General features: G+C 35.5%; 3 protein-coding genes across 11 annotated transcripts in view; 2 read left to right on the top strand and 1 right to left on the bottom strand.

Moving 5' to 3' along the window:
- The window catches only part of LOC104747817 (60S ribosomal protein L14-1), a 24,143-nt gene extending 8,595 nt beyond the window's left edge, over positions 1-15,548 (top strand). Inside the window, exons 4-6 of the mRNA XM_010469516.2 lie at positions 14,753-14,832; positions 14,924-15,036; positions 15,410-15,548. Of these exons, the coding sequence (XP_010467818.1) occupies positions 14,753-14,832; positions 14,924-15,036; positions 15,410-15,466 (250 nt within the window). The 3' untranslated portion in view covers positions 15,467-15,548. The remainder of the gene's footprint in view (positions 1-14,752; positions 14,833-14,923; positions 15,037-15,409) is intronic.
- On the top strand, positions 640-2,535 carry LOC104747949 (QWRF motif-containing protein 3-like). Its single transcript, XM_010469655.2, has 6 exons — positions 640-1,587; positions 1,660-1,779; positions 1,867-1,983; positions 2,085-2,174; positions 2,260-2,370; positions 2,464-2,535. Exons 1-6 carry the CDS (start codon positions 667-669, stop codon positions 2,533-2,535), a joined length of 1,431 nt encoding a protein of 476 aa, XP_010467957.1. The 5' UTR covers positions 640-666.
- On the bottom strand, positions 10,102-12,224 carry LOC104747818. 9 transcript variants are annotated; one of them, XM_019237348.1, is made up of 7 exons: positions 11,626-12,223; positions 11,427-11,489; positions 11,310-11,328; positions 11,148-11,214; positions 10,886-11,012; positions 10,377-10,525; positions 10,102-10,316 (listed from the first exon to the last, which is right to left on the bottom strand). In XM_019237348.1, exons 1-6 carry the CDS (start codon positions 11,644-11,646, stop codon positions 10,424-10,426), a joined length of 399 nt encoding a protein of 132 aa, XP_019092893.1. In that variant the 5' UTR covers positions 11,647-12,223; the 3' UTR covers positions 10,102-10,316; positions 10,377-10,423. The 9 variants fall into 9 exon arrangements, 5 of the variants coding, with proteins under 5 accessions (XP_019092893.1, XP_010467820.1, XP_019092894.1 ...); XM_010469518.2 differs by having other exon boundaries at positions 10,102-10,318; positions 10,403-10,525; XM_019237349.1 differs by lacking the exon at positions 11,148-11,214 and having other exon boundaries at positions 11,255-11,328; positions 11,626-12,217.

The raw sequence follows: 26,580 nt of genomic DNA, 5'->3' as shown, positions 1-26,580 counted from the left end.
TACCACTACTGGCAAGAAAAGAATGTGGACCGCACCCTATGGAAACTTGGCACCCTACCTCCAGGGCTTCTCACCTTTTACGGCTTAACAGAGGCACTCGAGCCGTCCTGGCATATCCTGGGATTAGGATACACCAATGTCGATGCTCGTGTCATAGACAAAGGAGCTGTTCTTCACTTCAATGGCAACTTAAAGCCGTGGTTGAAGATCGGCTTAGAAAAGTTCAAACCACTGTGGGAGAGATACGTTGATTACAGTCACCCTTTTATGCAACAATGCAATTTTCATTGATTCCTTAGGGTCTTTAGTTTTTTTTTTTTTACTTCCATTTCTTCTTAGTCAGCTATATATACTCTTCCACTTTTGGTTACAGAGAGACACACTTGCTAAAAGAGTTTTCTATGCTCTAGCACCATCACTTACTGTATCTTGTGAATTCAATGATGCATCATCAGCTATTCACTCATTTTCTCATATTATTATCATTTTTTTTTGCTTCAAACTTCAACTGATTAACCCTATAGTGTTGGCAACCAACTCGTCTATTGAGCCGCAACTTTGATAATCCTGTTTCTTTTTTTTTTTAAGTTCAAAAAGATTCTATGTATCTTCTTTAAAAAAAAGTTGAAAAGCGTTCTTCTCTCTCACTCAGGAAGCAGAGTAACAATGAAGGGCTGTGAGCATGAACAGCAACTCAAAGCAAGAAGAGGAAAGTCCCGCGAGGTTAGTTCACGTTTTCTCTCCTCTCCGTCCGCGTCTTCTTCTTCTCCCAACCGCAGAAACTCCACTTCTAATTCATCTACCAAGAGAGATGATCAGAACAACAACGGTATGAAAAAGCATGATAGGATGTCAATTGGCACACAAGTTTGTCTCGGGTTACCAAACCAAAGTAGCATAGAAGTTGACACAAAAGAAAACCGTAGGCCTTCACCGCGGATCGATGATGAGGGCAGCGTCATACTCCCTGGCAGATTCTCCGTTGATGGATGTGCATTGTACAGAGCATCATCAACGACGAACTCATGCTCTCTACTATATGAGTCCTTAAACGATGAATCAGATTCAGAGTTGAGCGATGTATCCTATTCTTCAAGTGTTAGTACTAACCGTTCGTCCCGGAACCATAAACCTGGTATCAAGGTCTCTTCTAAATATCTGCGTGATTTAACAGCTAGACCAAGCAAAGGGAACAACAATGAGACCAAACCAAGGTCACAAGAAGACTTGCAGAGAGCCAATAGCTTTAGGGGCATTGAGAATAGGATGAAGAGGAATAATTCAGTGGCAAGGTACGGAAGTTCCATGTCTCAGTGGGCGCTTTCACCAGGAAGGTCATTGGACATTCAGGCAGTGACAGTTCCAAGTTCAAAACTTAAGCCTCCGAGAGGCAAAGGCGTGGGTAAACTAATCAACCTTGGCTTCGATTTCTTTAGGAGCAAGAACAAGTCTTCACCACTAAAACCAAAGACATGTGACGCAGAATCTGTTCATCAGCTGAAGCTTATGAATAACCGGTTGGTTCAGTGGAGGTTTGTCAATGCTAGAGCCTGTGCTGCAAACAATAGCGTAGCCTCCCAAGAAAAGGTAATGTTTTTCTACTCCATGCAGCAATATACAGTCATCATCACCTCTACTCCATGGTTTTCTTCATTGCAGAACCAGCTACTCTGTGCGTGGGATGCTCTGACCAAGTTAAAACATTTGTTTCTGCAAGAGAGAATCAAACTGCAGAAGAAAAACCTGGAGATGAAGCTGAATTATGTGCTGCTTTCTCAAGTACGTATCCAACTCCATTTACTTTAAATTCCAAGCCATGAGGGGTAAGCGAGTTTAAACCGGATTGATACAATATATATGAAACAGGTTAAGCATCTTGAAGCTTGGGAGGACATGGAAAGAGAACACATTTCAGCTCTGTCTATGACTAGAGAATCCCTGCATTCTGTTCTTTCCAGGCTTCCCCTCAAAGAAGGTGCAAAGGTAAATCAAGATACAAAATCATGTTCCTCTGGTATGTTTTGAACTCAAAACAAGTTTGTTTATTGTCTCTTTTCTTTTCCAACAACTCCTGCGGTTTTCAGATGAACATTGAATCAGCTGTAACTATGTTTAAGACCGCAGAAACAGTCACTGATGCTATTATTTCAACTTTAAATAGTTATGCTCCCACGGTAAGTTTTTGCGGCTCTGCGGAGAAGTGTGACAAGATTCAATAGTATCTAACCAGTGTAATAAACTAAAATTTCTCATTAGCAGATGGAGGGTGGTATTGTTCCACTGGCCTCCCAACTTGCGGAAGTGGCTGCACAGGAGAAACTGATGCTGGAGCAATGCCATGATCTTATGAGAATGATTTCCGAGTTAGAGGTACAAAAAAAACTGTGTGTGCATGAACATTTGAAGACCTGATCTGATCTGATCTGATTTTCTGTTTTTGATCGTGTTTTCGGATGTATGCAGATGCAGGAGAGGAGCTTGAAGTGCTGCTTCATGATTCAACACAAGCAGACTTTTGATACAGAACTTGGGTAGTAGACCATGTCAAAGCTTTGCGTCTCTGTTTGTTTTTTATTTTTAAAGCAAAATTAGTTAGTATCATGATTCAACTGAGTGTCTTTTTGTTCGTGCACTGAATTATCGGTGACGTCATTTAGACTGAATCAATTAGAAAAATCCAAAAAACTTTCTTGGGTCGGAAAACAGATGATGGATTTAAAAATTAAGTAAGATGGTAACCTCAACGAACACACTATGCAAGAGACACAAATAATAAAAGTACCAAAACAAAACTTTAATTAATAGTTGAAAAAAAAAAACATTAATTAATATAATGTAACGAAGTAAGATAATCATTCAGTTTGCATTGAGCTGCTTCATGTGGCAGCATCCGCTAACACTGTTGTAGTCACTGGGATTTAACTTGCTAAGCTTCCCAAGTTTTGTTTCATAGTTTTGGATCAAGTCAAACCTATATATATATATATATAATTGCAAGAAGAAAAGCCATATAAAAGATTCAGAAACTATANTGTTTCATAGTTTTGGATCAAGTCAAACCTATATATATATGTATATATATATTTGCAAGAAGAGAAGCCATATAAAAGATTCAAAAACTATGCTTAGGAAATAAAAATATAAAAGACTAGAAACTAACCAGTAGGCTAAGCACTGGAATGGAGAGAATCGGTCGTAAAATGATTGTGCTGCTTTCTCAAGCGTCTCTTTCGAACACTCCTCCATTGCATGCACCTCCAAACATTACATGACACAAATTAAAATTAGATTAGTGATATATGTAAAGGGAGTTAAGTATATACCTCACGTAAGAGTCTTAAGGTTTCGGTATCAGATGGAACAAGATGGTAATAACCCATACACATAAGCACTGTAGCACTAGCAAAAGGACCAAAGCCCTTTAACTTTTTCAGTTTCCCAACCACTTCATCCACTTCTATCTCTCCCATTTCCATCTTTTCAAGATTCAGTGCACCATTTTCAACCTTCTTTGCTAAGTTTACTATTTGATTTTCTCTGTATCCAAGTTTACAGTGCTCATTTATCACATCTTTATCAAGGCTTGCTATTTCCTTGGCACTCGGGAAGTTTCCATTAGCTGCCTTCCAGGGTTTTGGGTTTAGTTTTCTCTTTTTTGATACGCTAAGAGGCCTAACTGTGCCGTCAGCTAGCTTTGATTGCAATTTGCAGAGACGAGAAGCCATGAGTAGTGTCTTACCCCAATCGGAATTACACAACAAAATAGATTTGACCATATCTTCAAAGAGAGACGGAGAGCGGAAAATCCTACCGAAACCACTCTTCCTTGCGGCCTCATGGACTTGTTGAAACTCAACCATGTCACGTTCGTCCTTGTCTGACAACCTCAGCATCCTCCCCACTTGTTGCAAGATGAGTGCTTCGTCCACTCTCGAAACATTATTGATGCCGTGGACTTGGATTACAAGAAATGAGAGTCCGGAGGGATGAGAAATGGTCACATCCGTGGAAGAAGAATCCGAAAGGGTTAACGGTCGATGTAGTGACTTTGATGAAGGGTTCCACACGTTTGGAGCCATCATGAAGAAACCATGGTTACACACTGCTTTCTCCATATCGAATGTTTCTTTCATCTCTCCAAGATGGAATCTCAAATTCATTTCTTTTGATCTTCTTTTTTTACTTTCTTGGCTCAAAACACCATTACTCACTCTCTTTATTATATAAACCCTAATTAAGATATCACAGGGTGTTTCCTCCAGTTTCCATAGGTTTCATCTTTAATTAAATAATGTTTTCTTTAATTAGTGGACAAATATATACTTTTCTGCCCTAAATATTCTAGGGTTTTGGAAAGAGTTCTTTTTTTTTTTTTTTATCGTGTGCAATTCAGTAACATTGGAAAAAGTTTTTATAAGTGATTTTTTCTACAGTGTTTTTTTCGTAACTAACAAACTTTTTCATAATATTAGGACATTACCATTTGTATTGACACTATTAGGGCATTAATAGCGGGAGAGTTCTTCTCCGTTTCTCAGAAAAAAAAATAATATTTTATTATATAACCAATAAAAACTTGACAGGTGTAGAATTAAAGAGACAAGTGTTACTAGCGGGAGTATTTAGAGAACGATTCTCTTTCTTTTTCTCTTTTTTCCATATTATTTTATTAATTTTTAATTAAAAAACTATGAGAGAGTAACGCTCACTAATCATGGTCTTACAAAATAGTCGGGTTACAAATAGTTCCACTAAAAAATATTACTTTCTTTACTATGTTATAATCATATATTACTATCTCAAATTTAAATATACATTAGAAATCTTTGTATATTTATTTAATTAACTTTACAAATATAATATAAAAAATATTTATACATCTTGTATACCTGTATTTTTTTTTTTATCAAATTTCTATGGTCTAAAATTTACATAAGTGATAATGTACATTAATGTAGTTTTGAATATCCCCTGTTATGGAAACAGTTCATAACTAAATTTTGAAAAATATTTACGAAGCTCAGTAGCTCACTATGATAAAAAAAATAACAGTTTGTTACAGAAAATACAAAGTTAAAATGATTTAAATTTTTATTTATGAGTTATAAAAGTTGATATGTAGAAGTTAGGGGTGGGCATTTTGGTTTAAGTTTGGGTTTGGGTTTGGTTTGGATTCAGTTCGGTTCGGTTTATTCAGTTTTGGTAAAACTCTAACCAAACTCAACCGAAGTTAGTTTGGTTTGGTTTGTGTTCGGATCAGTTTATGTTTGGTTCGGTTTGGTTTGGTTTTAGTTTGGTTCAGTTTTAATTCAGTTTAAAAATCAAATAATGTAACAAAATAAATTTGATTATGGTTTTATAATAGTTAATTAATCAAATTAATTAGAAAATCTAGAAAAATAAAATTGATACATGATATTAAATATAGTTAAGTATATATTTATATTTAGTTGATTTTATTAGAAAAGTTAAAATAATGTAAAATAGAAACCAAATGCAAGTAGTAGTAGTAGCTAAGATCACATATTTATAATTTAAATAATATTATTAATGAATTTAATAAACACATTGGATTACTGGTTCGGTTCGGTTTTAAACCGAACCAAACCAAACCATTTGGGTTGAGAAGAAACATAACCAAATGGTTAGAGGTTGACAAAAAAAAAAGATATTATCGATTTATATAGAACACTAGATTTTAACCCCGCGATACACTATATGAAAAAATTATTTAATTTTGTTTGATTTGTCTAGTGTTTAAAATTGTATAAATTGTATTTTGATTGCTAATTCTATGATTTATCATTGAAAAGAATAAATCTTAAATCCTAAATAATTTTTAAAAGATATAAAAGAAATTTATTTTTGAAGTAAATATATAAATAATTTTAGTTAGAAAAAATCATATTTGTATTTACCTTCATACACTCATTTATATTTTTCTATTTTAATATATTATAATAATTATTACAATAATCTAAACCTAAATTATATCCCACCAAAATCATATTTGTATTTACCTTTATACACTTATTTATATTTTTATTATATTATAACAATTATTACAATAATCTAAACCTAAATTATATCCCACCAAAACTTTTGCCAAATACTCATCATTATAAATATTATTATTGTCAAACTTTAAAAATGTTTCACAACTTATTACAAAATATTTTACATGCAAATAATTCATCAAAACAACATATAATGTAGTAACCACGTACAATTTTACTGTATGTTTCACCATTAAAATATGCTCTTAAACCCTAAATTATTATATTGTTAAAGAATGCTCTTTATCACTACCTATAAAATGTTTTTTAAACAAATTAAACAAATTTTATGTTGCTTGGCAATATTATAATCGTTATAATTACTAAAATTGTTTTGTGACATAATTTCTTTAACCATGAATTTTTTTTTACTCCAAAGATATTTTGGATGAACAACTGGTGAAAATTATCTACTCTATTAGAATGATTTTATGACCAAGCTAATCAAAGTTGAGAAATTAAAAGAAAGTTAATATAGCATAAAAATAAAAATTTGAATATTATAATCATGATGGTATATATAAAGCCTTAGATAATTCAGATATACAAAAAATAAACTTTATAAACAATCTAAAACATGATATATGTCATAATCACGTTAAGGATCGATGCCTTAATTACTCCTCAGAAGTATCACATTGTACCAAAATTACTTAGAACTATGATCTTATCTCAATTATTCTCGAATCGTAAGTTTTCAACTTATTCTACCTAAATCAAAAGTTCTCATATATTTCTTTATATACTTGGATTTAAACGGTTTACGAAACAAATTTGATAGAAAACCACATAAATCAGGCTTGAAACCAATTTTATAACGGTTTACCGTTCCAACTTCCCAAATGAAAAAATCGCTTCTCAATTACCCGGTCAAGCAGCTCTTGTGTCAGTACCGAAATCATTGACATTATCCAGAAGATAAAATTCTAGATTTTGACCAAATACATCAACCACCGACAAATCTTTGAAACTTATAACGCTACTAACTGTAGATTTACTTTTGGAACCTCCATCAGTGTCTCCATCGTCAATTAATTTAGCGAGCTTTATATACTTTGATTCCATTTCATTGCATCTGATAGTTTTCATTGAAGAACTCGCACGAATAAAAGACCCAAAATAGATTAGCAAAATTATATAAAAAAAAAAATCAAAGATTAAAACTTTTTGATATAAACATGTAAATTTTATGTATATATAATGTTATTTTCTTAATTAGTTGTTCCTATTACGTTTCAAAAATAATAATTCTTTTGACATAACTTATGTTATTTTTTTAAGATTTGTTATTCACTATTTCTTGATTAATAATAATATACATACTTAATGGATTATTTTTTTTGTTTATACATGTCAAAAGCCAATTGAAAGTTAGCGTAGAATTGAAAGTTATATTAGTTTTGTCAATTTTCCTTTTGATTTAGGGAAAATTTTTTTTAGATATAAAGATGTAAATTTTATGTAAATTTAATGTTATTATATTAATTAGCTGTTTTAAATAATAATGTTTTATGTTACTATTTTAATTAGCTGTTTTGAAAATTAATAATTTTTTCAGACATGTCAACATCTTAGAAGTATATTTGACACGTATCACGATCTGGTGAGTTACTAACTTTGAGAACCAAGCTTTATATAATAAGATACCGCAGAACATAATGAATATTAATTTAATTAACGCAATTAGATATATCTATTACTCTAATATTTATATCGTTAACAAAATAATGATATTTTATATTTATATTAATATTGGCCAGTATATGTCTTGCCATTTAATCCTGCACACCTTGTAATACGTTGTACAATAAATAATTGATTTTAAGTTTTGATAATCTTACCTATAAGTGATTTTGAAGTTTTGATAAATAATATTAAAGATAATGATATTCTTTGTAATTGTTTTGAAATGAGGATTTATTTCAAAAATACTAATATATGTTTTTTAATTATTTTCTTCCACAAGAGTGGTATGACGTAGAAAAAGAATAATACTTTTTTCTTTAGTTTTTTAGTTGTATTATATTATTATTAATAAATAAAATCTTATGAAATAACATTTTGATAAGTGAGATTTTCTCTTTTCAAGTACAAAAGTTATGAGACTTTGAAGACTTGTGCACTTAAAATAAGAATATCTTACCTGTAAAAATGATATATTATAGGATTTTTAGTTTATTGAGACTTTGAAGACTTGTGCACTTGAAATGAGAATATCTTACCTGTAAAATGATATTTTAAACTAAAAATCATAAGAAAACAAATGTCGTTCTGTGAAGTGACCTTAGTGCAGTGGCAGGAAGTAAGTCCATTTGTAGAAGGCACCATCACACCCAGGATCGAGTCCCGGTTCCTACGAATGTAGGAATTTGGCTAATAGACCGTTCAGTTGTGGCCTAATGGTTAACAAAAAAAAAACAAATGCCGTTCTTTTCTACATAGTCATATCTATCTTCTTCTTATTCTAATATCTCTCTTGTTCTTCAATTAAAAAATATTACTAGGATTGAATGAAGATTATACTTTTCCATTGTATATATTGAATCCAGATTCTTGACTCTCAATCAATTGTGTATTTTCCATATTTTTATTCAAAAATCCTCCATTGTTTTTGTTTGCTAAAAAAAAGATAATAAATTGGGATTTTTTTTGTTTCTTGGAAATGGATTAAGGATTTGTATGTCCATAACTTCAATGCATTCATGCGGTTCATAACTTTTTTGACGTTTTTTTGAAAGCATCAAATGAATAAGTCCTTGATTGTTTACATGTTGGCTCTCTAGCCTTTGTTAATGGTAGTTTCTTATGAAGCTCCACGAAAAACAGTGTACAGAGACTTGTGCATTCTACTTGTTGATATTTCTCATTTTTAATGTTGTTATATATGGATATTTCATTAGAGTTATTGGAGAAATTTTTTGTAATGTGACTTGTCTTGTAATATTATGTTTTAAAAATCTTCTACAATCACTGTTTTTAAAAATCTCACAAAATAACAAACTGTTTTTTCTTTTTTATTATATAAAAATCTAACAGTTCCACCAAATATTCCAAAAACTCACTTAAATATCTCATAATCTAAAAATTCCACATAGTCTTCTCCCATATTCTTATTGTGTATTTTTCATATTTTATATCCAAAATCCTCCATTGTGATTGTTTGCTACAAAAAAAATGAGCAAAAAGATAATAAGAATTGAGATTTCTTTTTGTTTATTCGAATTGGATTAAGGATTTATATGTCCATAACTTCAATGCATTCATAACTGTTTTTGACGTTTTTTTCGAAAGCATCAAATGAATAATTCCTTGATTGTTTACCTGTTGGTGGTTATGGATCCTTCGTAGTTCGTTAAAGGTAGTTTCTTATGAAGCTCCAGGATAAAAACATTGTACAGAGCCTTGTGCATTCTACTTGTTGGTATTTCTCATCTTTAATGTTGTTATATATGGGATCTTGTTGGACAAATTTTTTTTGTAACGTGACTTGTCTTGTAATAATCAACTTAGATTAGGACCGTGCTAGAGCACGGGTTGAAATTACTTTTATTTATATTATAATTTTATAATAAAATATACTTTATATGATTGTTTTTAAAAGCTTTTTTGGAAAAAACATTATACAATAAAATCATATGTTAAATATGATGGCTTGAAAAAACACCTATTTTGTAAGTTTTCTATTGTTAATTTTATAATTTTATGTATGAGAAATGTTAATGTTTGTTATTTGTTTTTATTTTAATTTTTGAACATATTTGGTGAAAGTGTTTTAATATGACATATGCTTAGGTAAGATTTTGTTTACAACTGCACAATAAAATTTCGGAAATCACCATTAAATGTGATAAATTGTCAAGATTTTCTTCCTTTTTACGCTTAACAGTATATTTGTATTTTAGAATTGTATAAATCATTAGAATAATTTTTTTTTAAAAAACCACAAAGTCTCTTATTGTTTGTTCTTCTCCTGCCCAATAAAAGATATAAAGAGAAGAAAAACCAAAAATCGTCACAAAGCTTTCCCTTCGATGAAACAAACATAAAGAAAAGAAAATGCAGCAGACATGGAAGAAGCATAGGTCATTGCTAAAGAGGCAAATCAATCTCACCAAATTCACCCACCATTTGATAATTCGAAGAAGAATTTCATCAAAATTTACAGATTTCAAAATCAAATTCTCTGGTCACCGAGAACTCTTTGGAAGAAGATGAGAGAGAGAGAGAGAGAGAGAGAGAGAGAGAGAGAGAGAGAGAGAGACCTGTTTGATAATCACAACAAATGGAGAAATTATAAACATGTTCAAGAACAAAATTATATTTCTGTGTAAACACTAATTACTGACCTCCAGTAAACTCCCAGATGATCATAAGCAGTGATCTGCTAATGAGAGATACTCACTGTTATCGGTCTTAAATTGACAAAATCTTGAAGAGCTACACGAACCTGCAACAAAAATCCTACGAACCTGCAACAAAAATCCTAACTTCAGATGAATCCAAAATACAAATATGGCATGGTCAAAAAGAAATATTAAGAATGATATTAGTTACAGACCATCACCCCTCATGTCAAGTCGCTACACACTCTAAATCATAGTTCAAACTCATTTTAGTTACAGAGAAATTAGAGAGACACTACATTGAAGCTCAAATTCCTTTACCATAATTCTGTGACTACGAAAATAGCTCTTTGCGTGTGATGGCAAAGAAAGACCATGCATGTGACACAAAGCAATAAACAGGAAAGATTGCATAATGTTCTTGAAGAGATAATTCAAAGATATGAGGAAAACGAGGAAACAAGATCAGCCCAGTGAAATTAAAACCTGTGAGAGTTGTGAGGGTGTTCGCTCTCCTTTAAATTCTTCCTTAGCAATAAGGGCCCAGCTGCCTTCACCATGTCGCTTCACAGCAGCAATGAGCTCCTCATCCTCCTCAGATGACCATTTTTTTCTTCTCTTCCGAGGAGCCATACAAGCAAAAGAAAAACAGAACACAAATTATGAATGAAATTTATTTGTCTAAAAAAGCATACACAAGGCACAGTATCATCATAACTCAAAAACCAGCTCGAATTTTGGTTTTTACTGAAGCTTCTTAATCCCAGGGAAAGAGGGAAGGATCGAGATGAGAGCATCATTGTATCCTACAGGCTCTGTTCCATATGAGTAAACGAGAAAATAAAAAATCATTACACGAAGAAGACTTGGAATTGGCCACCGAGTTGTTCAATGTAGCACAGAATTTGACCTTCTTTCACTTGGTCTTTCTGTCAGATTAAACAAAAGCAAACAAGAGAGTAGTAATCAGTGGTTTTTTTTACCCCATAAAATCAAAACACTCTCTTTTGTTCAAGAAGATTGGTACCTCTTTACATGACGAAGGCATGCGTTTACCCTTTATAGTTTTGGATCTCCTGTAGAACGCTACCTGCGCATTACCACACCATTTAGATTGGGGACAACTTTCTGATTGAAACTCACATCTCCTTTTTTCATTTTTAACGGAGAAATAGCTTCCAATGAATGCTCTGATATATTGCGTTTATGTTGTGTGGGTCTCTTACTTTTGGAGATTGGAGAATCATCAAACCCTGATCAGCAGCTGAGGACGCTGGTCTTGTGATAGCCAATGAAGTAGAAGGAGTTGATCCATTCGTAATGGGTTTGCCTCAAATTCACGTCTTGAGCAGAGAGATAGAGAGATTCAAAGAGTCTTTCCTCACAGATCAAGATTCAAAAAAATCAAAGAGCTGATGAAGATGAAGAAGAAGAAAGAAGAGAAATGAAAAATAGAAACAATTGAGAGAATAACAAATAGAAGCTTTTTTTTTTGTTCTCAGTGATTTTGCCGGTGGATCTAAACCAAAAAAATAAAAATAAAAATAAGAGCAACTTAGGAAGAAAACGATCAACCATAAGAAAACAGTAACAATCAACCATAAGAAAACGAAATTCACGCCAAATAAAAACTAGATCTACAAATTTGTTTTTGAGAGAGAAAGTGAACAGTGAGCTCAGAGAATAATTGTCTAGATAAATTTTTTTCTTTTGCCATGATTTTAGTCGAAAAAGATGAATCAACTTAGAAGAAATCAATCTCATATTCTTTTGCCAACCCAAATTTAAAAGAATCCAAAAAAATTTAGGAATGGATCCTTCAAGATTTTTGTGTTTTTTACTCTTAAAAATCAAAGACAGTTTTAAATGTAAATGGCATAAACCGTAATAAAACACACAATTCTGGTTTAGAAGTAATTTGCAAACTTTTATGTGTTATTCTAGTAAGTCGACAATCTAATGTGTAAGTATAGTAATAAACCTACTTTTATGTAATATTCTAAGTAATTTCCCTTTTCTTTATGTAAAGGTGAGTATTTTTTTTTTAGAAACAGTAATTAATTGTATATTTTCACAATCATTTTTTTTATCTTATATAAAAAGTAATTTTTCTTGTAAAAATTAGTAACTGAAAATTAAAATACATAAACTATATTATAATTTTGAATTTACTGGTATATATATATATAATTTCCTTATAATAATTCTTAAAAATTTAAAAGCTGTTTAAATTTTATAATTTTCTTATAATTGCCTTTTAATATTTTTAAAACTGTTAACAGTTTTGTTTTACATTTAGAAGTTTACAAAGGTTTTTTTTTCTTTAAAAGATTTTAAATAAAATTAAGTTTTCTTTTCTTTATTTTACTTTTATATTAAAACTTTTTATGGTAGGTTTTGAATGTTTACATTTCTATTTTTTTAAATTTTAATAAACTTAGAATTGACATATGTCAACATCTGAAAAATACAATTGACATGTGTCCCGATCTTGTTAATGAGTAATTTTGACATCAAACTTTATATAATAAGATTTCTATATAATAAAACAGAAGTACACAACCTTTTTAGGTAAACTATATAATTTTTAATTTGCTTACAAAATAGCTTACAAATCCTTATATAATAAAATAGAAGTATACAACCTTTTTCGGTAAACTATATAATTTTTAGAAGTTAGTTACAAAATAGCTTACAAATTAAATATACGTTGTTACAAAAAAAAGTTAGAGATCAATTTGGTCAATCTGTGGGCTATATGAATAAACTTAAGATTATCCCAAAGAATCTTCTTAAAGAGAATATTCCAATGATTTATACAATGTCCAAAATAAAATCTTTAGTATTCCATGTATTGTTACAAAATATATACTGTTAGGCATAAAAATATACTGTTAAACGTAAAAATGAAGAAAATCTTGGCAATTTATCACACTTACAGTTGAAAAGAAATCTTACATAATCATGGATTATATTAAAACACTATCACCAAACATGTTCAAAAAATTAAATAAAAACAAACAACAAACATAACCATTTCTCATACATAAAATTACAAAATTAACAATATAAAACTTACAAAATAGGTGTTTTTTTCAAGCCATCATATTTAGCATATGATTTTATTGCATAATGTTTTATCCAAAAAAAACTTTTAAAACAATCATATAAATTATATTTTATTCTAAAATTATAATATAAATAAAATAAATTTCAACTCGTGCTCTACCACGGGTCTTAATCTAGTTAGAACAAATAATGGAAAGCGTAAAAAAGAATAAAACTATATTTGCTTAGAAGGAAATACACTAGAAAAATTGATGCCATAAAATATATTTTCTCTATCTCATATTATTTGCTTTTTTCAATTTTCAAGACAACAGTTACATTTATTTAAATTATTAGTACTATTTAGTTAGTTATAGTATCGACACAACAACATCTCTCTTCAAAAGTACAAACGCCATAATCATATTTTAGTCTTTTACAGAAGAGATCACATATTCTTGGCCCTCTCTCGGATTCACACACAGGATAGCCGAAACATGTGGTTCTTGGTCGCCCTAATCCATAACCTATGTTACAGTAATTAAAAATATAATCAACATACTCATTTAACAAAGAGTAGTGAAAATAGTTACAAAATGAAGGTACATATAAATAACAATCACCCGGACTTCCAGCAACTCTAGGACTACAATGAACAAATGATATGATGAAGAGGATTGTGAAACAAAATACCACTAAAGTTTTCATAGTGACAACTATTTTGGTGATATCCTCTCAAGTGTTTTTTTTCTTAAATTGAGTTGTTCTTTACCTAGACGATTATATATATAATTTAGAACACAAAAATATGTTAAATATTTTCTTTCCTGGTCAAAGATGCAAAATAATACAATCTTTTAATTTATTTCCCTATGGATATTTAAAAAAATATGATCATACCTTATTATGATACAACACTGGTCAGCTGATTTTAGTTCATTAATACATAATTTAATATGTACAATTTTCAGCATAATATTAGTTCATTAATACATAATTAAGGCCTTGATTGGCAATTACTTTAGAAACTTTACAAAGCCAAAAAATTCCTAATAATTAAAATAGATCCAATCAAGCTTTGACTTTTCTTATTTGTTCACAGTCAAAATATTTCCATATTTCATTTTTTCGGCTTTAGATTTTTTTGTTTTTTTTGGTACAACAAAAGAATCAGCTCAAACGAGTCAATTAGGTGGAAAATTGTTCACATACAAAACAGAGTGCAGAGATGTACGCGCATGGCGTGCCAAAGAATCGACAGCTACATTAGCATTACGAGAAATTAAAGATAAAGAGAAAGTAGAGGTTGTCTCTTACTGACATCGTCATTGATATCAACAGAGTGCCCAAGAAGAAGGTTTTGATTGAGGCTATAGACAAGGCTGGTGAGTTTCTTATGTAGCATGACCTTTTCCCGACGTTTTATTGCCTTGTTGGGTCATCATCTTATATCTGAGCTGTAAAACTTGTATGCAGATGTGAAGAACAAGTGGGAGAAGAGTTCATGGGGTAGGAAACTTATTGTGCACAAGACAAGAGCTTCCCTCAATGATTTTGACAGGTTCAAGGTCATGTTGGCCAAAATCAAGGTTGGTACATCTCTATCTATTTGTATAAGATTTTTTTTTTTGTGTTTTGAGCCAACTTTAGGAATAATACTACATTTGCCATCGGTTTTGGGTGTTTGGTTTCTGTTTATGTTATTGTAATTAGGAATAATACTATCTAAATTTGTGTCTGCCACTACGTTCACACCATCCTCTTCTTGTGTTTAGGTTTGGGTTTATAGTTTTTTTGATATAGTGTTTTATATTATGGTTTCGTTAGATTCTGATTTTTTTTTGGTATGTATTAAAAGTGTGGTTTATAAAGAAACATCTAAAATGCTAAATGTTATTGAGTGTGATGATAGAAAATCTCGTGCGACCTCTCATTTAAAAGAATATTGTGTTGCTTTTGCAGAGGGCTGGTATCGTAAGGCAGGAGCTTGCTAAGCTAAAAAAGGAGATCACTGCTTGATTTCTTACTTAATTATTATCATCATACTCACCACCAGTTTCTTGTTTTTGAATCTGTTTTCTAGTTCAGATTATGAGATCAATTTTGCTTTTGACTGATAGTTAGCTACTGAATTTTTTTTGCTATAGAAGAATATTACAGTTTTCAGTTAGTTATTAAGCGAACCAGATTTTTCCCAAGTCCTGGTTTGGTCGGCCTAGTCACGGTGATTGAGATTCCGAATGTTAACTTCACCCCTTTGAGACCAAATACGGAAACCACTACAAGATCCAGCACCTCGAATAAAAATTGGTGTAAAACCTGCCTCTTGCGAAGAATTGACAAAGGTTACAACCAGTCGAGAGATGTGGGTTATGATTCTCACAGAGAAAAATCCTTCTCACTCTCTTGGAAACAATACATATTTAATATGCATGGCATTGGGTGTTGGACCGTAACAGTTTAATCATTTTACCTTAAAACTAAGGGGTGTATTGAACTGAGGATTTTAGGAGATTTTGGAGTATTATTAAATCTTATGTTATTTAATTGGTATTTTTCAAAAATCATCTGAAATCCTATGTTATTGAATGTGAAATTTCTAAAAATCATTTACAATCTTTTGTTAGTCAATCAATAACTTATAAATCTCATCGCTCAAATTTACTGTTATTCAAAAAATCACAATTTTTTTTAAAAATATATATTGAATGGGATTCTAGGAGACTTTCGAACATATTTAGTTCAAAAATATATCTTACAAAGGGGGGGGGGATGTATTGAACTGGGGATTTTAGGAGATTTTGGTGTATTTTTAAATCCTCTGTTATTTAATTGGTGATTTTTAAAATCACCTGAAATCCTATGTTATTGAATGTGAAATTTATAAAAATCATTTACAATCTCTTGTTATTCAGTCAATAATTTATAAATCTCACCTCAAATCTGCTGTTATTCAAAAAATCATAATTTTTTAAAAAAATCTATTGAATGTGATTTTAGGAGACTTTTCCAACATTTTTTGTTCAAAAAGATGTCTTACAAAATCACACATTTGAAGGTGGAATTCTAAAATATTTGTTTAATAAAACTTTCTTCGTCACCAGTTGCAATTTTTTTTGCAACTCTCTTTCTCTCTTCTCTCTTCTCTCTTCTCTCTAGAAAAATCCTACAAAATTCCACAGTTTCGTGTTGTTTACATAATATAAGTTGTAGTTTCTAAAAATTCAGAAAATTTTAAGCTTATGTGAATTGGTTTAGAGTTCGCCCTAGAAAGCTCTCAGGCACGGGACTCAAGACTCTTTTACAAACTATGCCTTCCGGCGCCGGTGAGGCCTCTGATCGCCAGCGTCTGGGGGTGACAAACCCTCTTAATCTCTCTCTAATCTGCATAAGCTTCTCTCTGGTCGTTTGTTCCATCTCTAAATCCTTCTCCCCTAAAAATCCAATTGTAACTTTCCAAGAAGTCTTCTACTTGAAGGGTTGAGTTACCGACGGAAGAGCATATATCTGCTCTACAAGCTCCGATCTACTTCAGATCTTGGATGCGGTCCCGCTCGTGAACCCATTGACAGAAGCTTCGCAACAGTCCAGCTGCTCCTCACCTCTTACACCCGAGCAAAACCTCATCGGTTCACCAATTGGCTCTAGATCTGGACTAGCACCGGCACCACCTCTGTTTCCTTCCTACTGGATTTCGTTGATGGCAGGAGCTTCTCTTGGACCATCAGATGTGCCTTTTCCAGTGGGAACGTCGACGGCACACGGCGAGCTCAAAAGCTGGCGGATGGTTCCCTCAAGTGTGCTACCGCCGCACGTCTCTATGTTCTTGCAGAACGGCGGCGACCTTTTCACCCATCACCTAACACCAGCAACCCTAGAGTTTGTGAGGATAGGCCTTGTTTATCCTTGTAGCCCATTATCGCCACTGTGTCCCATATCCAGGTCCGATCTCTTAATTGCTCTGCTTAGCCTTACTCAAAATTGTGTTTACTTGATAATGGCGAGACTGCTCTCCCATTCGGTCATAGGAACACTATTTTTAGAGAAGACTAGCTTACACCTTTATCAAAACCGTTTGGATATTGCACTTTGCTTATCATCAGTTGCAAACTTAATGTCGAATTTATATGGAGTCGATTATGTCTCGAACATTATGTGCCGTGTTGCTTTCAAAGCCACTGTCCTACACCCTGACCTTGAACTGAGTATGAATCCTCCCAGCTCCATTGTTGATAAGTCTATATCAAGCTCAACCTCTCTAGCACCCACTTCCTCTGCTTGGTCAAGTCGAGTAACCCTCGGTAGCAGAACATTGGTGTTTCTGGAGTGTTTTGTTAGATATGTGTGTCGAGGCCAGTATTTATACATTGATCAGATGTCTGCAATGATTAGCTATATGTATGATCTTGATCTGGTTGTGAACTTTAACCCGTTGTTCATGCCCTTTGCCCCATGTTCCCACCTATCGCCACTAGACTGTAAGCTTGGGTCTGTTGATAAGTCTCAAAGCCAAACCGGCTACAAGCTTTGTGTGGATTTCCTTAACCTCCATGGCTTTGAGCTTCATGTGAGGGAGGACCCACCTGCTCTGTTACGGTTTGATGCCCAATCTCTGCGAACCTGGTTGTAGCTTCAGCTAAATTCATGAGGTCTATCCCTAATAGATTGAAAGATTCCGCTCTTATGCGTCTGATCCCTCTCCTGCTGGCGAGCAGCCCTCCATCTGTTCCCTCTATGGAAAACCCGTTTACAAGCTCAAATGCGTTATCCGCTAGAGCCGTTCATGATCACCTGTTGGTCAAGGATCTCGTGAAGCTTGGCTTCAAAGACGAATCCACAGTTCCAGTAGACTTTTCAAATATTGTAAGACTTTTTAAAGTTGGAAATCCCTTTGTTAAGCTCATGGAGCTCCTATCCTTTTGTTCCTTTGTTTCTGTTATCTCTTGTTGTAAGAACTCACCTCCTTTTGAGGTTTCAGCTTAATCGAAAGCTTTGGTTTGACAAAAAAAAAGTTTCTAAAAATTCAGAATTTTTGGAATCCTTTCTTGATTCTCTCAAGGAGACGAAATAACTCGAGTTATCTGAAAATTCATCATAGACAAAGTAAATTGTCTTGTATATTGATTCTTGAGCAGGGCTTCAAATTGTTTTAGGTACTTTTGATTTTGCAAACTCTGTTTCTTTGGATATCAAAAAACCCAAAAAACAAAAAAAATTGCAGATTTGATTCACGTTTTGATGAAATAAAACCTCAACCAAGGTCACTTCCTGTATTGAACCAAGATAATTATGCACCATAGGATCGCTTCTCTGTATGCTAGTTATAATTCTCAAAATCCAAGTGAAAAGAAGCTTCATACCTGCTTAGCCACTGAAGATGTCTCTGTATGCTTTTTAAAAAAAAATAACCAAAGTGTAAGTGAAGTTTTGGTAAATGTGATTCTTTAATGGTGTTGACTTTGCCAACAACTTGATCCAGTTCTTGTTTGATCTTGTTTAACACTTTACGATCTCTGCCAAGTCGAATTCAGATGCGTTAACCAAAACAGCCAAGAATCAAATACATGGACATATGAGCTTTCTCATCATCATCTTGTGGAAGAATCAGTTGGAAGAGCTTGAAGGTGCTGACAACTGAAACAAGAGATCAAGCTTCTTCACATGAAGTTGAATCAATTTTTGCTCTTTTTTTAGTTCTAAAATCACCTAAAATTCAATAATCAAATCTCACCAAATCCCAAAACCTAAACTTTAAAATTCTATAAATTCTAATCAAATCTCCTAAAATTACACTCAAATCTCTCAAAATTCTGAAATATTAAAACCCCAACAAATCTCATAAAATCCTCAGTTCAATACACCCCCTAAAATCATGGTTTGAATACACCCCCTAAAAATAGATTTGTTTAAAAGGAAATACACTAGAAAAATTGATGCGATAAAATATATTTTCTTTGTCTCATATTATTTGCTTTGTTCAATTTTCAAGACAACAGTTACATTTATTTAAATTATTAATTAGTACTCCCTCCGTTTCAAAATATAAGATGTTTTAGTAAAAATACACATATTAAGAAAAATTTACTTTTAAAAAATTTAACCAATCATACCCAAGACTGCATAATATAAAATACTAAACTAATCTAAAAGTTGCATAGAAACTTGAAAACATTCTATATTGTGAAACAAAAAACTTCTCTAAAACATCTTATATTTTGAAACGGAGGGAGTACTATTTAGTTAGTTATAGTATCGACACAACAACATCTCGCTTCAAAAGTACAAACGCCATAATCATATTTTAGTCTTTTACAAAAGAGATCGCATATTCTTGGCCCTCCCTCGGATTCACACACAGGATAGCCGAAACATGTGGTTTGATTCGCTGTTAAAAAAAAAAGATTTTAAGTTTATTTTATCATCATTTCATGTTCCTATTGTATACTTTGGTCTTGTGTGTGTAGCGTTTCCTTTGCCGCACCCAAACTCATGAGAAGACCAAAGTTTTAAGAATGTTGTTGATAACATACAATTCATTTGGGCTAACCATCACCATTCTTGAATTTACGAAGATTGTTCTCATACTTATTCTTCAAATGCCTAAGCTTTTTCATAAATTGAACCTTACTACATTCAAACCCTCTTCACATCCCTTGACACTCCACACTCCTTCGTCTGACTCACGACACAAGAGTCTTTGGATTCGTTTACAACTTTTTTTTTTCAGTTGACCTAACTACGAACTTCATTAGGTTTATTCTCGGAAGAGTTTCACCAAATATATATATTTTTTAATTGCATTTCCAAAATTTGCAAAAACATCCGAGTCTAGATATGACAATCCATCCCGCGGACCCCACTAGTCTCACTGCTAGCCCACTAGCCACACTGCTAGCCGTCCAAACGGACCCCAAGCTGGTCCTGCAGGGCATCGATCCTAACTTATCACTGTGGATATCCCAATCCACTAGTAGGTTATTGGTGCACCAGGCGTTCCTCAAACCCTGGTCCTCACCCTTTAACAACCTTCCCACAGCACAAGCTGTCACCAATTGGTCCACAATGATGGGCTAGGATCGATGCCCTGCAGGGCTAGATTGGGGGCCGTTTGGGCGGCTAGAAGTGTGGCTAGTGGGCTAGCAGTGAGGCTAGTGGGATCCGCGGGATGGAGTGACACATAAAAATCGATTTTTATATGACAACCTGTCCCACGGACCCCACTAGCCCCCGCTAGCTGCCCCAACGGACCGTCCGTGGACCCTGTGATAACTCTCTAATTTACATGTTTTTAGCATCCCTTTTTGTCCATATTTTGCATTGTTCATACCTCTAACTTAACATTTTTAGGTCATTTACTGTATGAATTCACTTTTAGAGCATTTAGGGTGTTGCATTTCTGCATTTGCATATTTTGGATGAAAATAGGTGCTAAAGAGCCAAAAATGGGGGAAAACAAGGACAACTCGAGCATGTACCCGAAGGAGTCATCGAGCTACAAGAACAAGTCCGAACCCCAACACGATCAAGGAAGATCCAAGAGCATGAAGAGCAACCCGCAGATCCACCCGAGGAGTTACCCGACTTCACCCTCGTGTACCCCATCGAGTAGACCATCGGGCAAGTCTGGGAAGCTAGGTCAAATGGGTTTCCATATATAAACCCCCTCGTCCCCTAGCTCGAAAACGAGCACGCCGCAGACCCTCAAACCAGAGAGCGAGAGCTTCTGTGAGAGAACTGAGCGACTCAACATTTTTCTTCTTGTTTTGCATTTTTATTTTGTAGTTTTCTTAGATTTTTATCCCTTACTCTTTCTACTCTACTCTATCTTTTAATACAATGTCATTTTTGTTTATTTTGATTGCTTTTTTATTCGTTTCTATGTCCGAGTAGTGTAGTAAAGTTTCTAGGGATGGGATAGATGATTTTGTGTTCTTGATCGGTTAGGATGCTTTAGTTGTTTGTGATGATTGATAGATTTCCTTCTAGGTTGGTCTTCTTAATGCTATCAACAGACCGAATGGTTGAGATTAGATCTAGGGCGTTTACAATGCTACAGGTCGAAAGGAGTAGATAAAATACTTGATTTAGCCAATGCTAGAGGTTTACTTAACTATGAGTGACAAAATCAGATGAGTTTAAGTCTACTGACAATAATAAATCGTTCTTAATGCCTGCTTGTTCATATTGTTAGTGCGACAGTGTGGTAGTGTGTTCAAGGTTGATTGTTGCTAGTGTGAAAGTGTGGTGACAAGGTCTTAGAGGTTCATTATCTAGGAAATAATTGCTTGAGGCATGTAAGGCATTCGTACTGGTCTAGAACACTTAGGATTCGATTACCCCCATCGTTAGGAACTTTCTTATTTCATTTATTTGCATTTCTCTACTTACTCGACCACTTACCCGATCAGGTACACGATAACCTGTATCGAGTAATCCCCCGAGCTGTTCATATCTCACTTGCATACTCGATCACCCCACTCGATCCTGTACTCGATTGCTTGCATCGAGTGCTTAGGTCGTGTGGTTTACTTGTTTATATTCTTTTACTTTGTTCATTTTAGGATTGTTAGAACCAAACCCTTAATCGCTTAGGTTGACTTGTATTGTACTGAACATATCCTTCCTGCTAGCAATACACAACCATTTGGATTGATAACCCTTTCTACTACAACTGCATAGGGGATTGATACCCTGGGTGAAAACCTGTCTATCAATTTGGCGCCGTTCCATTTGGTTGTTTTAATTTTGCTACATTTAGGATTTCAGGACTTGCTAGATCAAGTTCGTTTGTTTATATTTGTTTCAGATACTGACTTGTTTGCTTTCGCATTGTTTGTTTTGAATCTCAGGTACAACCCGAGCACACACCCGACCCATCACTCGATCACTTGGATCGAGTTGATCCTCGTGTACACACTCGGATACCTACCTGTGCATGCAAACACGATCCAAAGGTAGCCAGAACCTGAGTCCTTTCATCGACAACATCGACAGACCTCGGCTACTCAGAGAACAACAAGTTCAGGAGGAACANACCATCAGGCAAGTCTGGGAAGCTAGGTCAAATGGGTTTCCATATATAAACCCCCTCGTCNAAGCAAGGACCAATATAGGAGCAGGAGATGCTCCAACTACTCACACTCAGAGGAATGGCATTGTGCCACCAGCTGTGCAGAACAACAAGTTTGAGATCAAGAGTAATCTCATCCAGATGATACAGAGCAATAAGTTTCATGGACTGCCAATGGAGGACCCATTGGATCATCTGGATGAATTTGATAGGCTCTGTAGCCTCACTAAGATAAATGGAGTCAGTGAAGATGGATTCAAGCTCAGGCTTTTCCCATTCTCTTTGGGAGATAAAGCACATATCTGGGAGAAATCGCTCCCTAAGGAGTCCATCACCACTTGGGAAGCGTACAAGAAGGCATTCCTAGCCAAATTCTTCTCCAACTCCAGAACCGCAAGGCTGCGAAATGAAATTTCCGGCTTTGTACAGAAGAACAATGAAGCTTGGGAACGTTTCAAGGGGTACACTACTCGATGTCCACATCACGGCTTCAATAATGCTTCATTGCTGAGCACACTATAAAGAGGAGTGGTCCCCAAGATACGGATGTTGTTGGACACCGCAAGTAATGATAACTTCCTCAACAAGGATGTTGATGAAGGTTGGGACCTAGTTGAGAACTTGGCTCAATCTGATGGCAACTATAATGAGGAATATGATCGCTCTGTGCGATCTACAGGAGAGGAAGATGCCAAGTACAAGAGGGACATGAAAGCCCTCAATGACAAGCTCGATCAGCTCCTCAACCAGCAGAAGCATGTTCATGCTATATCAGAGGAAGAGCAGATTCTACAACAAGATGGGGAGACTATGCAGCTAGAAGATGTTAACTACATCAACAACCAAGGAGGTTACAACAGAGGGTACAACAACTTCAAGCCGAATCCGAATCTGTCTTATCGGAACCCGAATGTTGCGAATCCTCAGGACCAAACTTACCCATCTGCAGTTCAAGGGAGCCAGATTCAACAGAGGCCTTTTATCCAATACAACCAAGGCTATGCACCTAAACAACAATACTCAGGAACCTACAACCAACCACCTGGATTCCAACAACAACAAGGTCAACCAAACCAAGCACAAGAAGCTGAGTTACGCGGTCTCATTCAGCAAATGATTCAGAATCAAGCTACAGCTTCTATGGACATCGCGAAACGGTTCACAGAAATGAGCAACAAGATCGCCTCAGGATACAATGACCTCAATGCCAAGTACGAATCACTCAACACAAAGGTTTGTTACCTGGAAGGCCACCACAACAACCAACCAGCACCAAAGATCAATCAACTCCCGGGTAAGGCTGTTCAAAACCCCAAGGACTATGCGACAGCTCAAGCCATTTTCCTAGATGATGACTATGAGGTTTACCTCACTGGGGACAGTGATGATCAAGATGGGGAGGATGTGGAACATCCATTGAAAAATGAGGCCAAATACTATATATCCGAGTATGAACCCGAGCCTTCTCCCGAAGAGACTGATCGAGTTGATGACCGAGCACTGGTTCGAGAATCACAAACCGAATAACAACCCAAAGTGGAACCTGATGACCTACACGATGGTATTGATCGGATGATGCATCGAGTAGATGTTGAGAAAAGAGATCAGCCTCAACCACCTGCACTGGTAGGAGGGGAGTTAGAGGAAAGGTTCAATGCTGCACTTGACATCCAGCTGGAGGCGCTTGCAGAGCGAATGGCTGTAAATCTCCACCACCTAAGCTTTTGCCCCCACACGAGCTTCAGAAGGAAGCTGCCAAGGAAGCAGCTCAATTGGAGGATGAGGTTAAGGAAGCTGTCAAGGAGATCAGATTTGAGATTCTGAGAAGTGGAGTTTGCTTGGATCCTGAGCTAAGAATTGAGGAAAAACTTGAAGATCCTGGCTCTTTCACCTTGCCGTGTTCGATAGGACTTCGGATCTTCAAGAACTGTTTGTGTGACCTTGGAGCCTCGTTAGCATTATGCCACTTTCAGTTGCCAACAAGCTGGGATTCACTAATTTTAAACCAAGTAAATTGTATTTGGTTCTGGCCGATAGAACAGTGAGGCATCCGATAGGTATCCTGGAGAATCTGCCTCTCAGGATTGGAAGATTGGAAGTACCTACCGACTTCATGATCCTCGATATGGACAATGAACCAGATGATCCACTGATTCTGGGAAGACCATTCTTGGCAACAGTTGGTGCTGTGATCGAAGTGAAACAAGGCAAGATCAAGATAGAGCATGGTGAGCATTTCAAGATGGAGTTTGATGTGAAGAAAGTGATTAAGAGGCCAACCATTGATGGTCAAGCTTTTTCCACCAAGACCAAACAAAGGAAGGTGCAACATCTTGAGGAGATCAACACCACATTTGCCTTGGAACCTGGACAAAACCTGGAAAATCTTTTGAACCAGCCTACTGTAGTGGAGAGGATTCCAGAACCTCTTCCACATGGATCCCATGCTTAAGGAGCATGAAGAGTCAAGCTTAGTGACTTTAAACAAGCTCACTTGGGAGGAAGTCTCAAAGGTATCTTTTAATTTTAGTTTATTTGTTTTGTTTTCTTTTATTTAATTTTCTCTTTTTACAATTCTATAAGAAAAAAAAATGAAAAATTAAGAAGAAGAAAATTGAGGAACCCGAGGGTCAACCCGACACCGTACTCGACGCGCCTGATCGTGTCCCTGCTCGGGTACCGAGTGAAGTCCGAATACAGCAAGGAAGCCCACTCTCGGTGAAGCCCACCAACCAAAACCCTAGCCTATTTAAGGGAGTCGAACCCTTCTCCCTTATCATCACCGATAAGTATCTCTTAACCCTAGAGTTTTTGCTTTCCAAAGTTTCTATTCTTCTCTCTCAAACTTGAGCTCTATTCGATTTCTTTGGACTAACCCTATTAATCCTGAGACTTAGTCTTCTTTCTCTCAAGGATTTGACAATAGAGCCAACCGCTAGAACCTACCAAAGGAAAGGAAGAAGATCGACCTCCGCCGCTGCTATAACCGGAGGTGATGCCGCCGAAATTCGAGAGTCTCAAGGAAGAGGAAACGTTCCACATTCCCAACCGTTGTGTGGACGTTTAGCCTCCCCAACCCGATGCACAACCCGATCCACCACCCGACCTGATGCTCGAGTAACCGATCGAGTAGGCCCCCCGAGTTCGCTCACCGAGTCCAATGGCGAGTGCTGTCCGCCGTTCTCCTCGACGTAGGGACCTGTCTACGTCCAAAAAGACCCTTACCAACCCTATGGAGGTCGATTCTGATGCTGGAGGAGAAGAACAAGGGGAGATCCAAACCTCTCGATCAAGGAGCATAACCGCGATTGCAAGGGGGAAGAGACCGGCTTCAGAGAAAGCTGAGAAGGTAGTTGAGAGGGTAGTTGAGGAAGAAGATCAACACGCCGAGGAGGAAGAAAGGGAGAGAGAAGAGGAGCAGAGAGAGAGAACCCGCCAAGCCTCACGGAGGCTAAAACAAAAGGAGGTGGATACTCCGGCAAGACTATTCAAGGTCTTCCGGAAGATGAGCTTTGTTGGTACCCGATACCCTCACTGTGAGACCATGAAGCAATTGGGAATCACTAGAGATGTAGAATTTCTGTTCGATATGTGCCACCTGGGCCAGATGATGCGATCCCACCTAGAAGCATACAAGGAGGAGACCGTCCACTTCCTTTCGACCTTGAAGCTGCACTATTTCGAGGACCACCCGACCCTACTACCCGATGGGGGGATCGGGTTCATCACCTTCTCCGTGAGGAACAAGGAATACCGGCTCACTTTCAAGGAGATGGAGAAGTTATATGGCTTCAAAGCTGGTAATGGAGAACGTATGGAGGTTAGCAAGGAAGAGATGAGGTCACTATGGCTGATAATAGGAGACAAGCACCCCTACAAGTCCACAAGCTCCAAATCCGCTCAAATAAGGAGCCCTGTCTTGAGGTATTTTCACAAGTCCCTCGCATGCACTCTTTTTGCTAGAAAAGAGACTGGGAATGTGAACGACCATGAGCTTCAGCTGTTAGATATTGCATTGTGTGGAGTTTTGGATAGCGCTAGGGATGGAACACTGCTAGTAGGA

This window comes from Camelina sativa, chromosome 15, assembly GCF_000633955.1.
Source record: "Camelina sativa cultivar DH55 chromosome 15, Cs, whole genome shotgun sequence".
NCBI classification, from domain to species: Eukaryota; Viridiplantae; Streptophyta; class Magnoliopsida; order Brassicales; family Brassicaceae; genus Camelina; species Camelina sativa.
Note: the sequence above shows the minus strand (reverse complement) of the source record. Positions and strands in the feature narration are given on the sequence as shown.

Excerpts from the sequence above, each read along its gene's own strand:
- LOC104747949 (XM_010469655.2), top strand. The coding sequence starts at position 667 with ATGAAGGGCTGTGAGCATGAACAGCAACTCAAAGCAAGAAGAGGAAAG. Across the intron at positions 1,984-2,084 it reads CCCTCAAAGAAGGTGCAAAG|ATGAACATTGAATCAGCTGT; the intron begins GTAAATCAAGAT and ends TGCGGTTTTCAG. Across the intron at positions 2,175-2,259 it reads TAAATAGTTATGCTCCCACG|ATGGAGGGTGGTATTGTTCC; the intron begins GTAAGTTTTTGC and ends TCTCATTAGCAG.
- LOC104747818 (XM_019237348.1), bottom strand. The coding sequence starts at position 11,646 with ATGATTCTCCAATCTCCAAAA. Across the intron at positions 11,490-11,625 it reads TGATTCTCCAATCTCCAAAA|GTAGCGTTCTACAGGAGATC; the intron begins GTAAGAGACCCA and ends GGTAATGCGCAG. Across the intron at positions 10,526-10,885 it reads CACCCTCACAACTCTCACAG|GTTCGTAGGATTTTTGTTGC; the intron begins GTTTTAATTTCA and ends TTTTTGTTGCAG.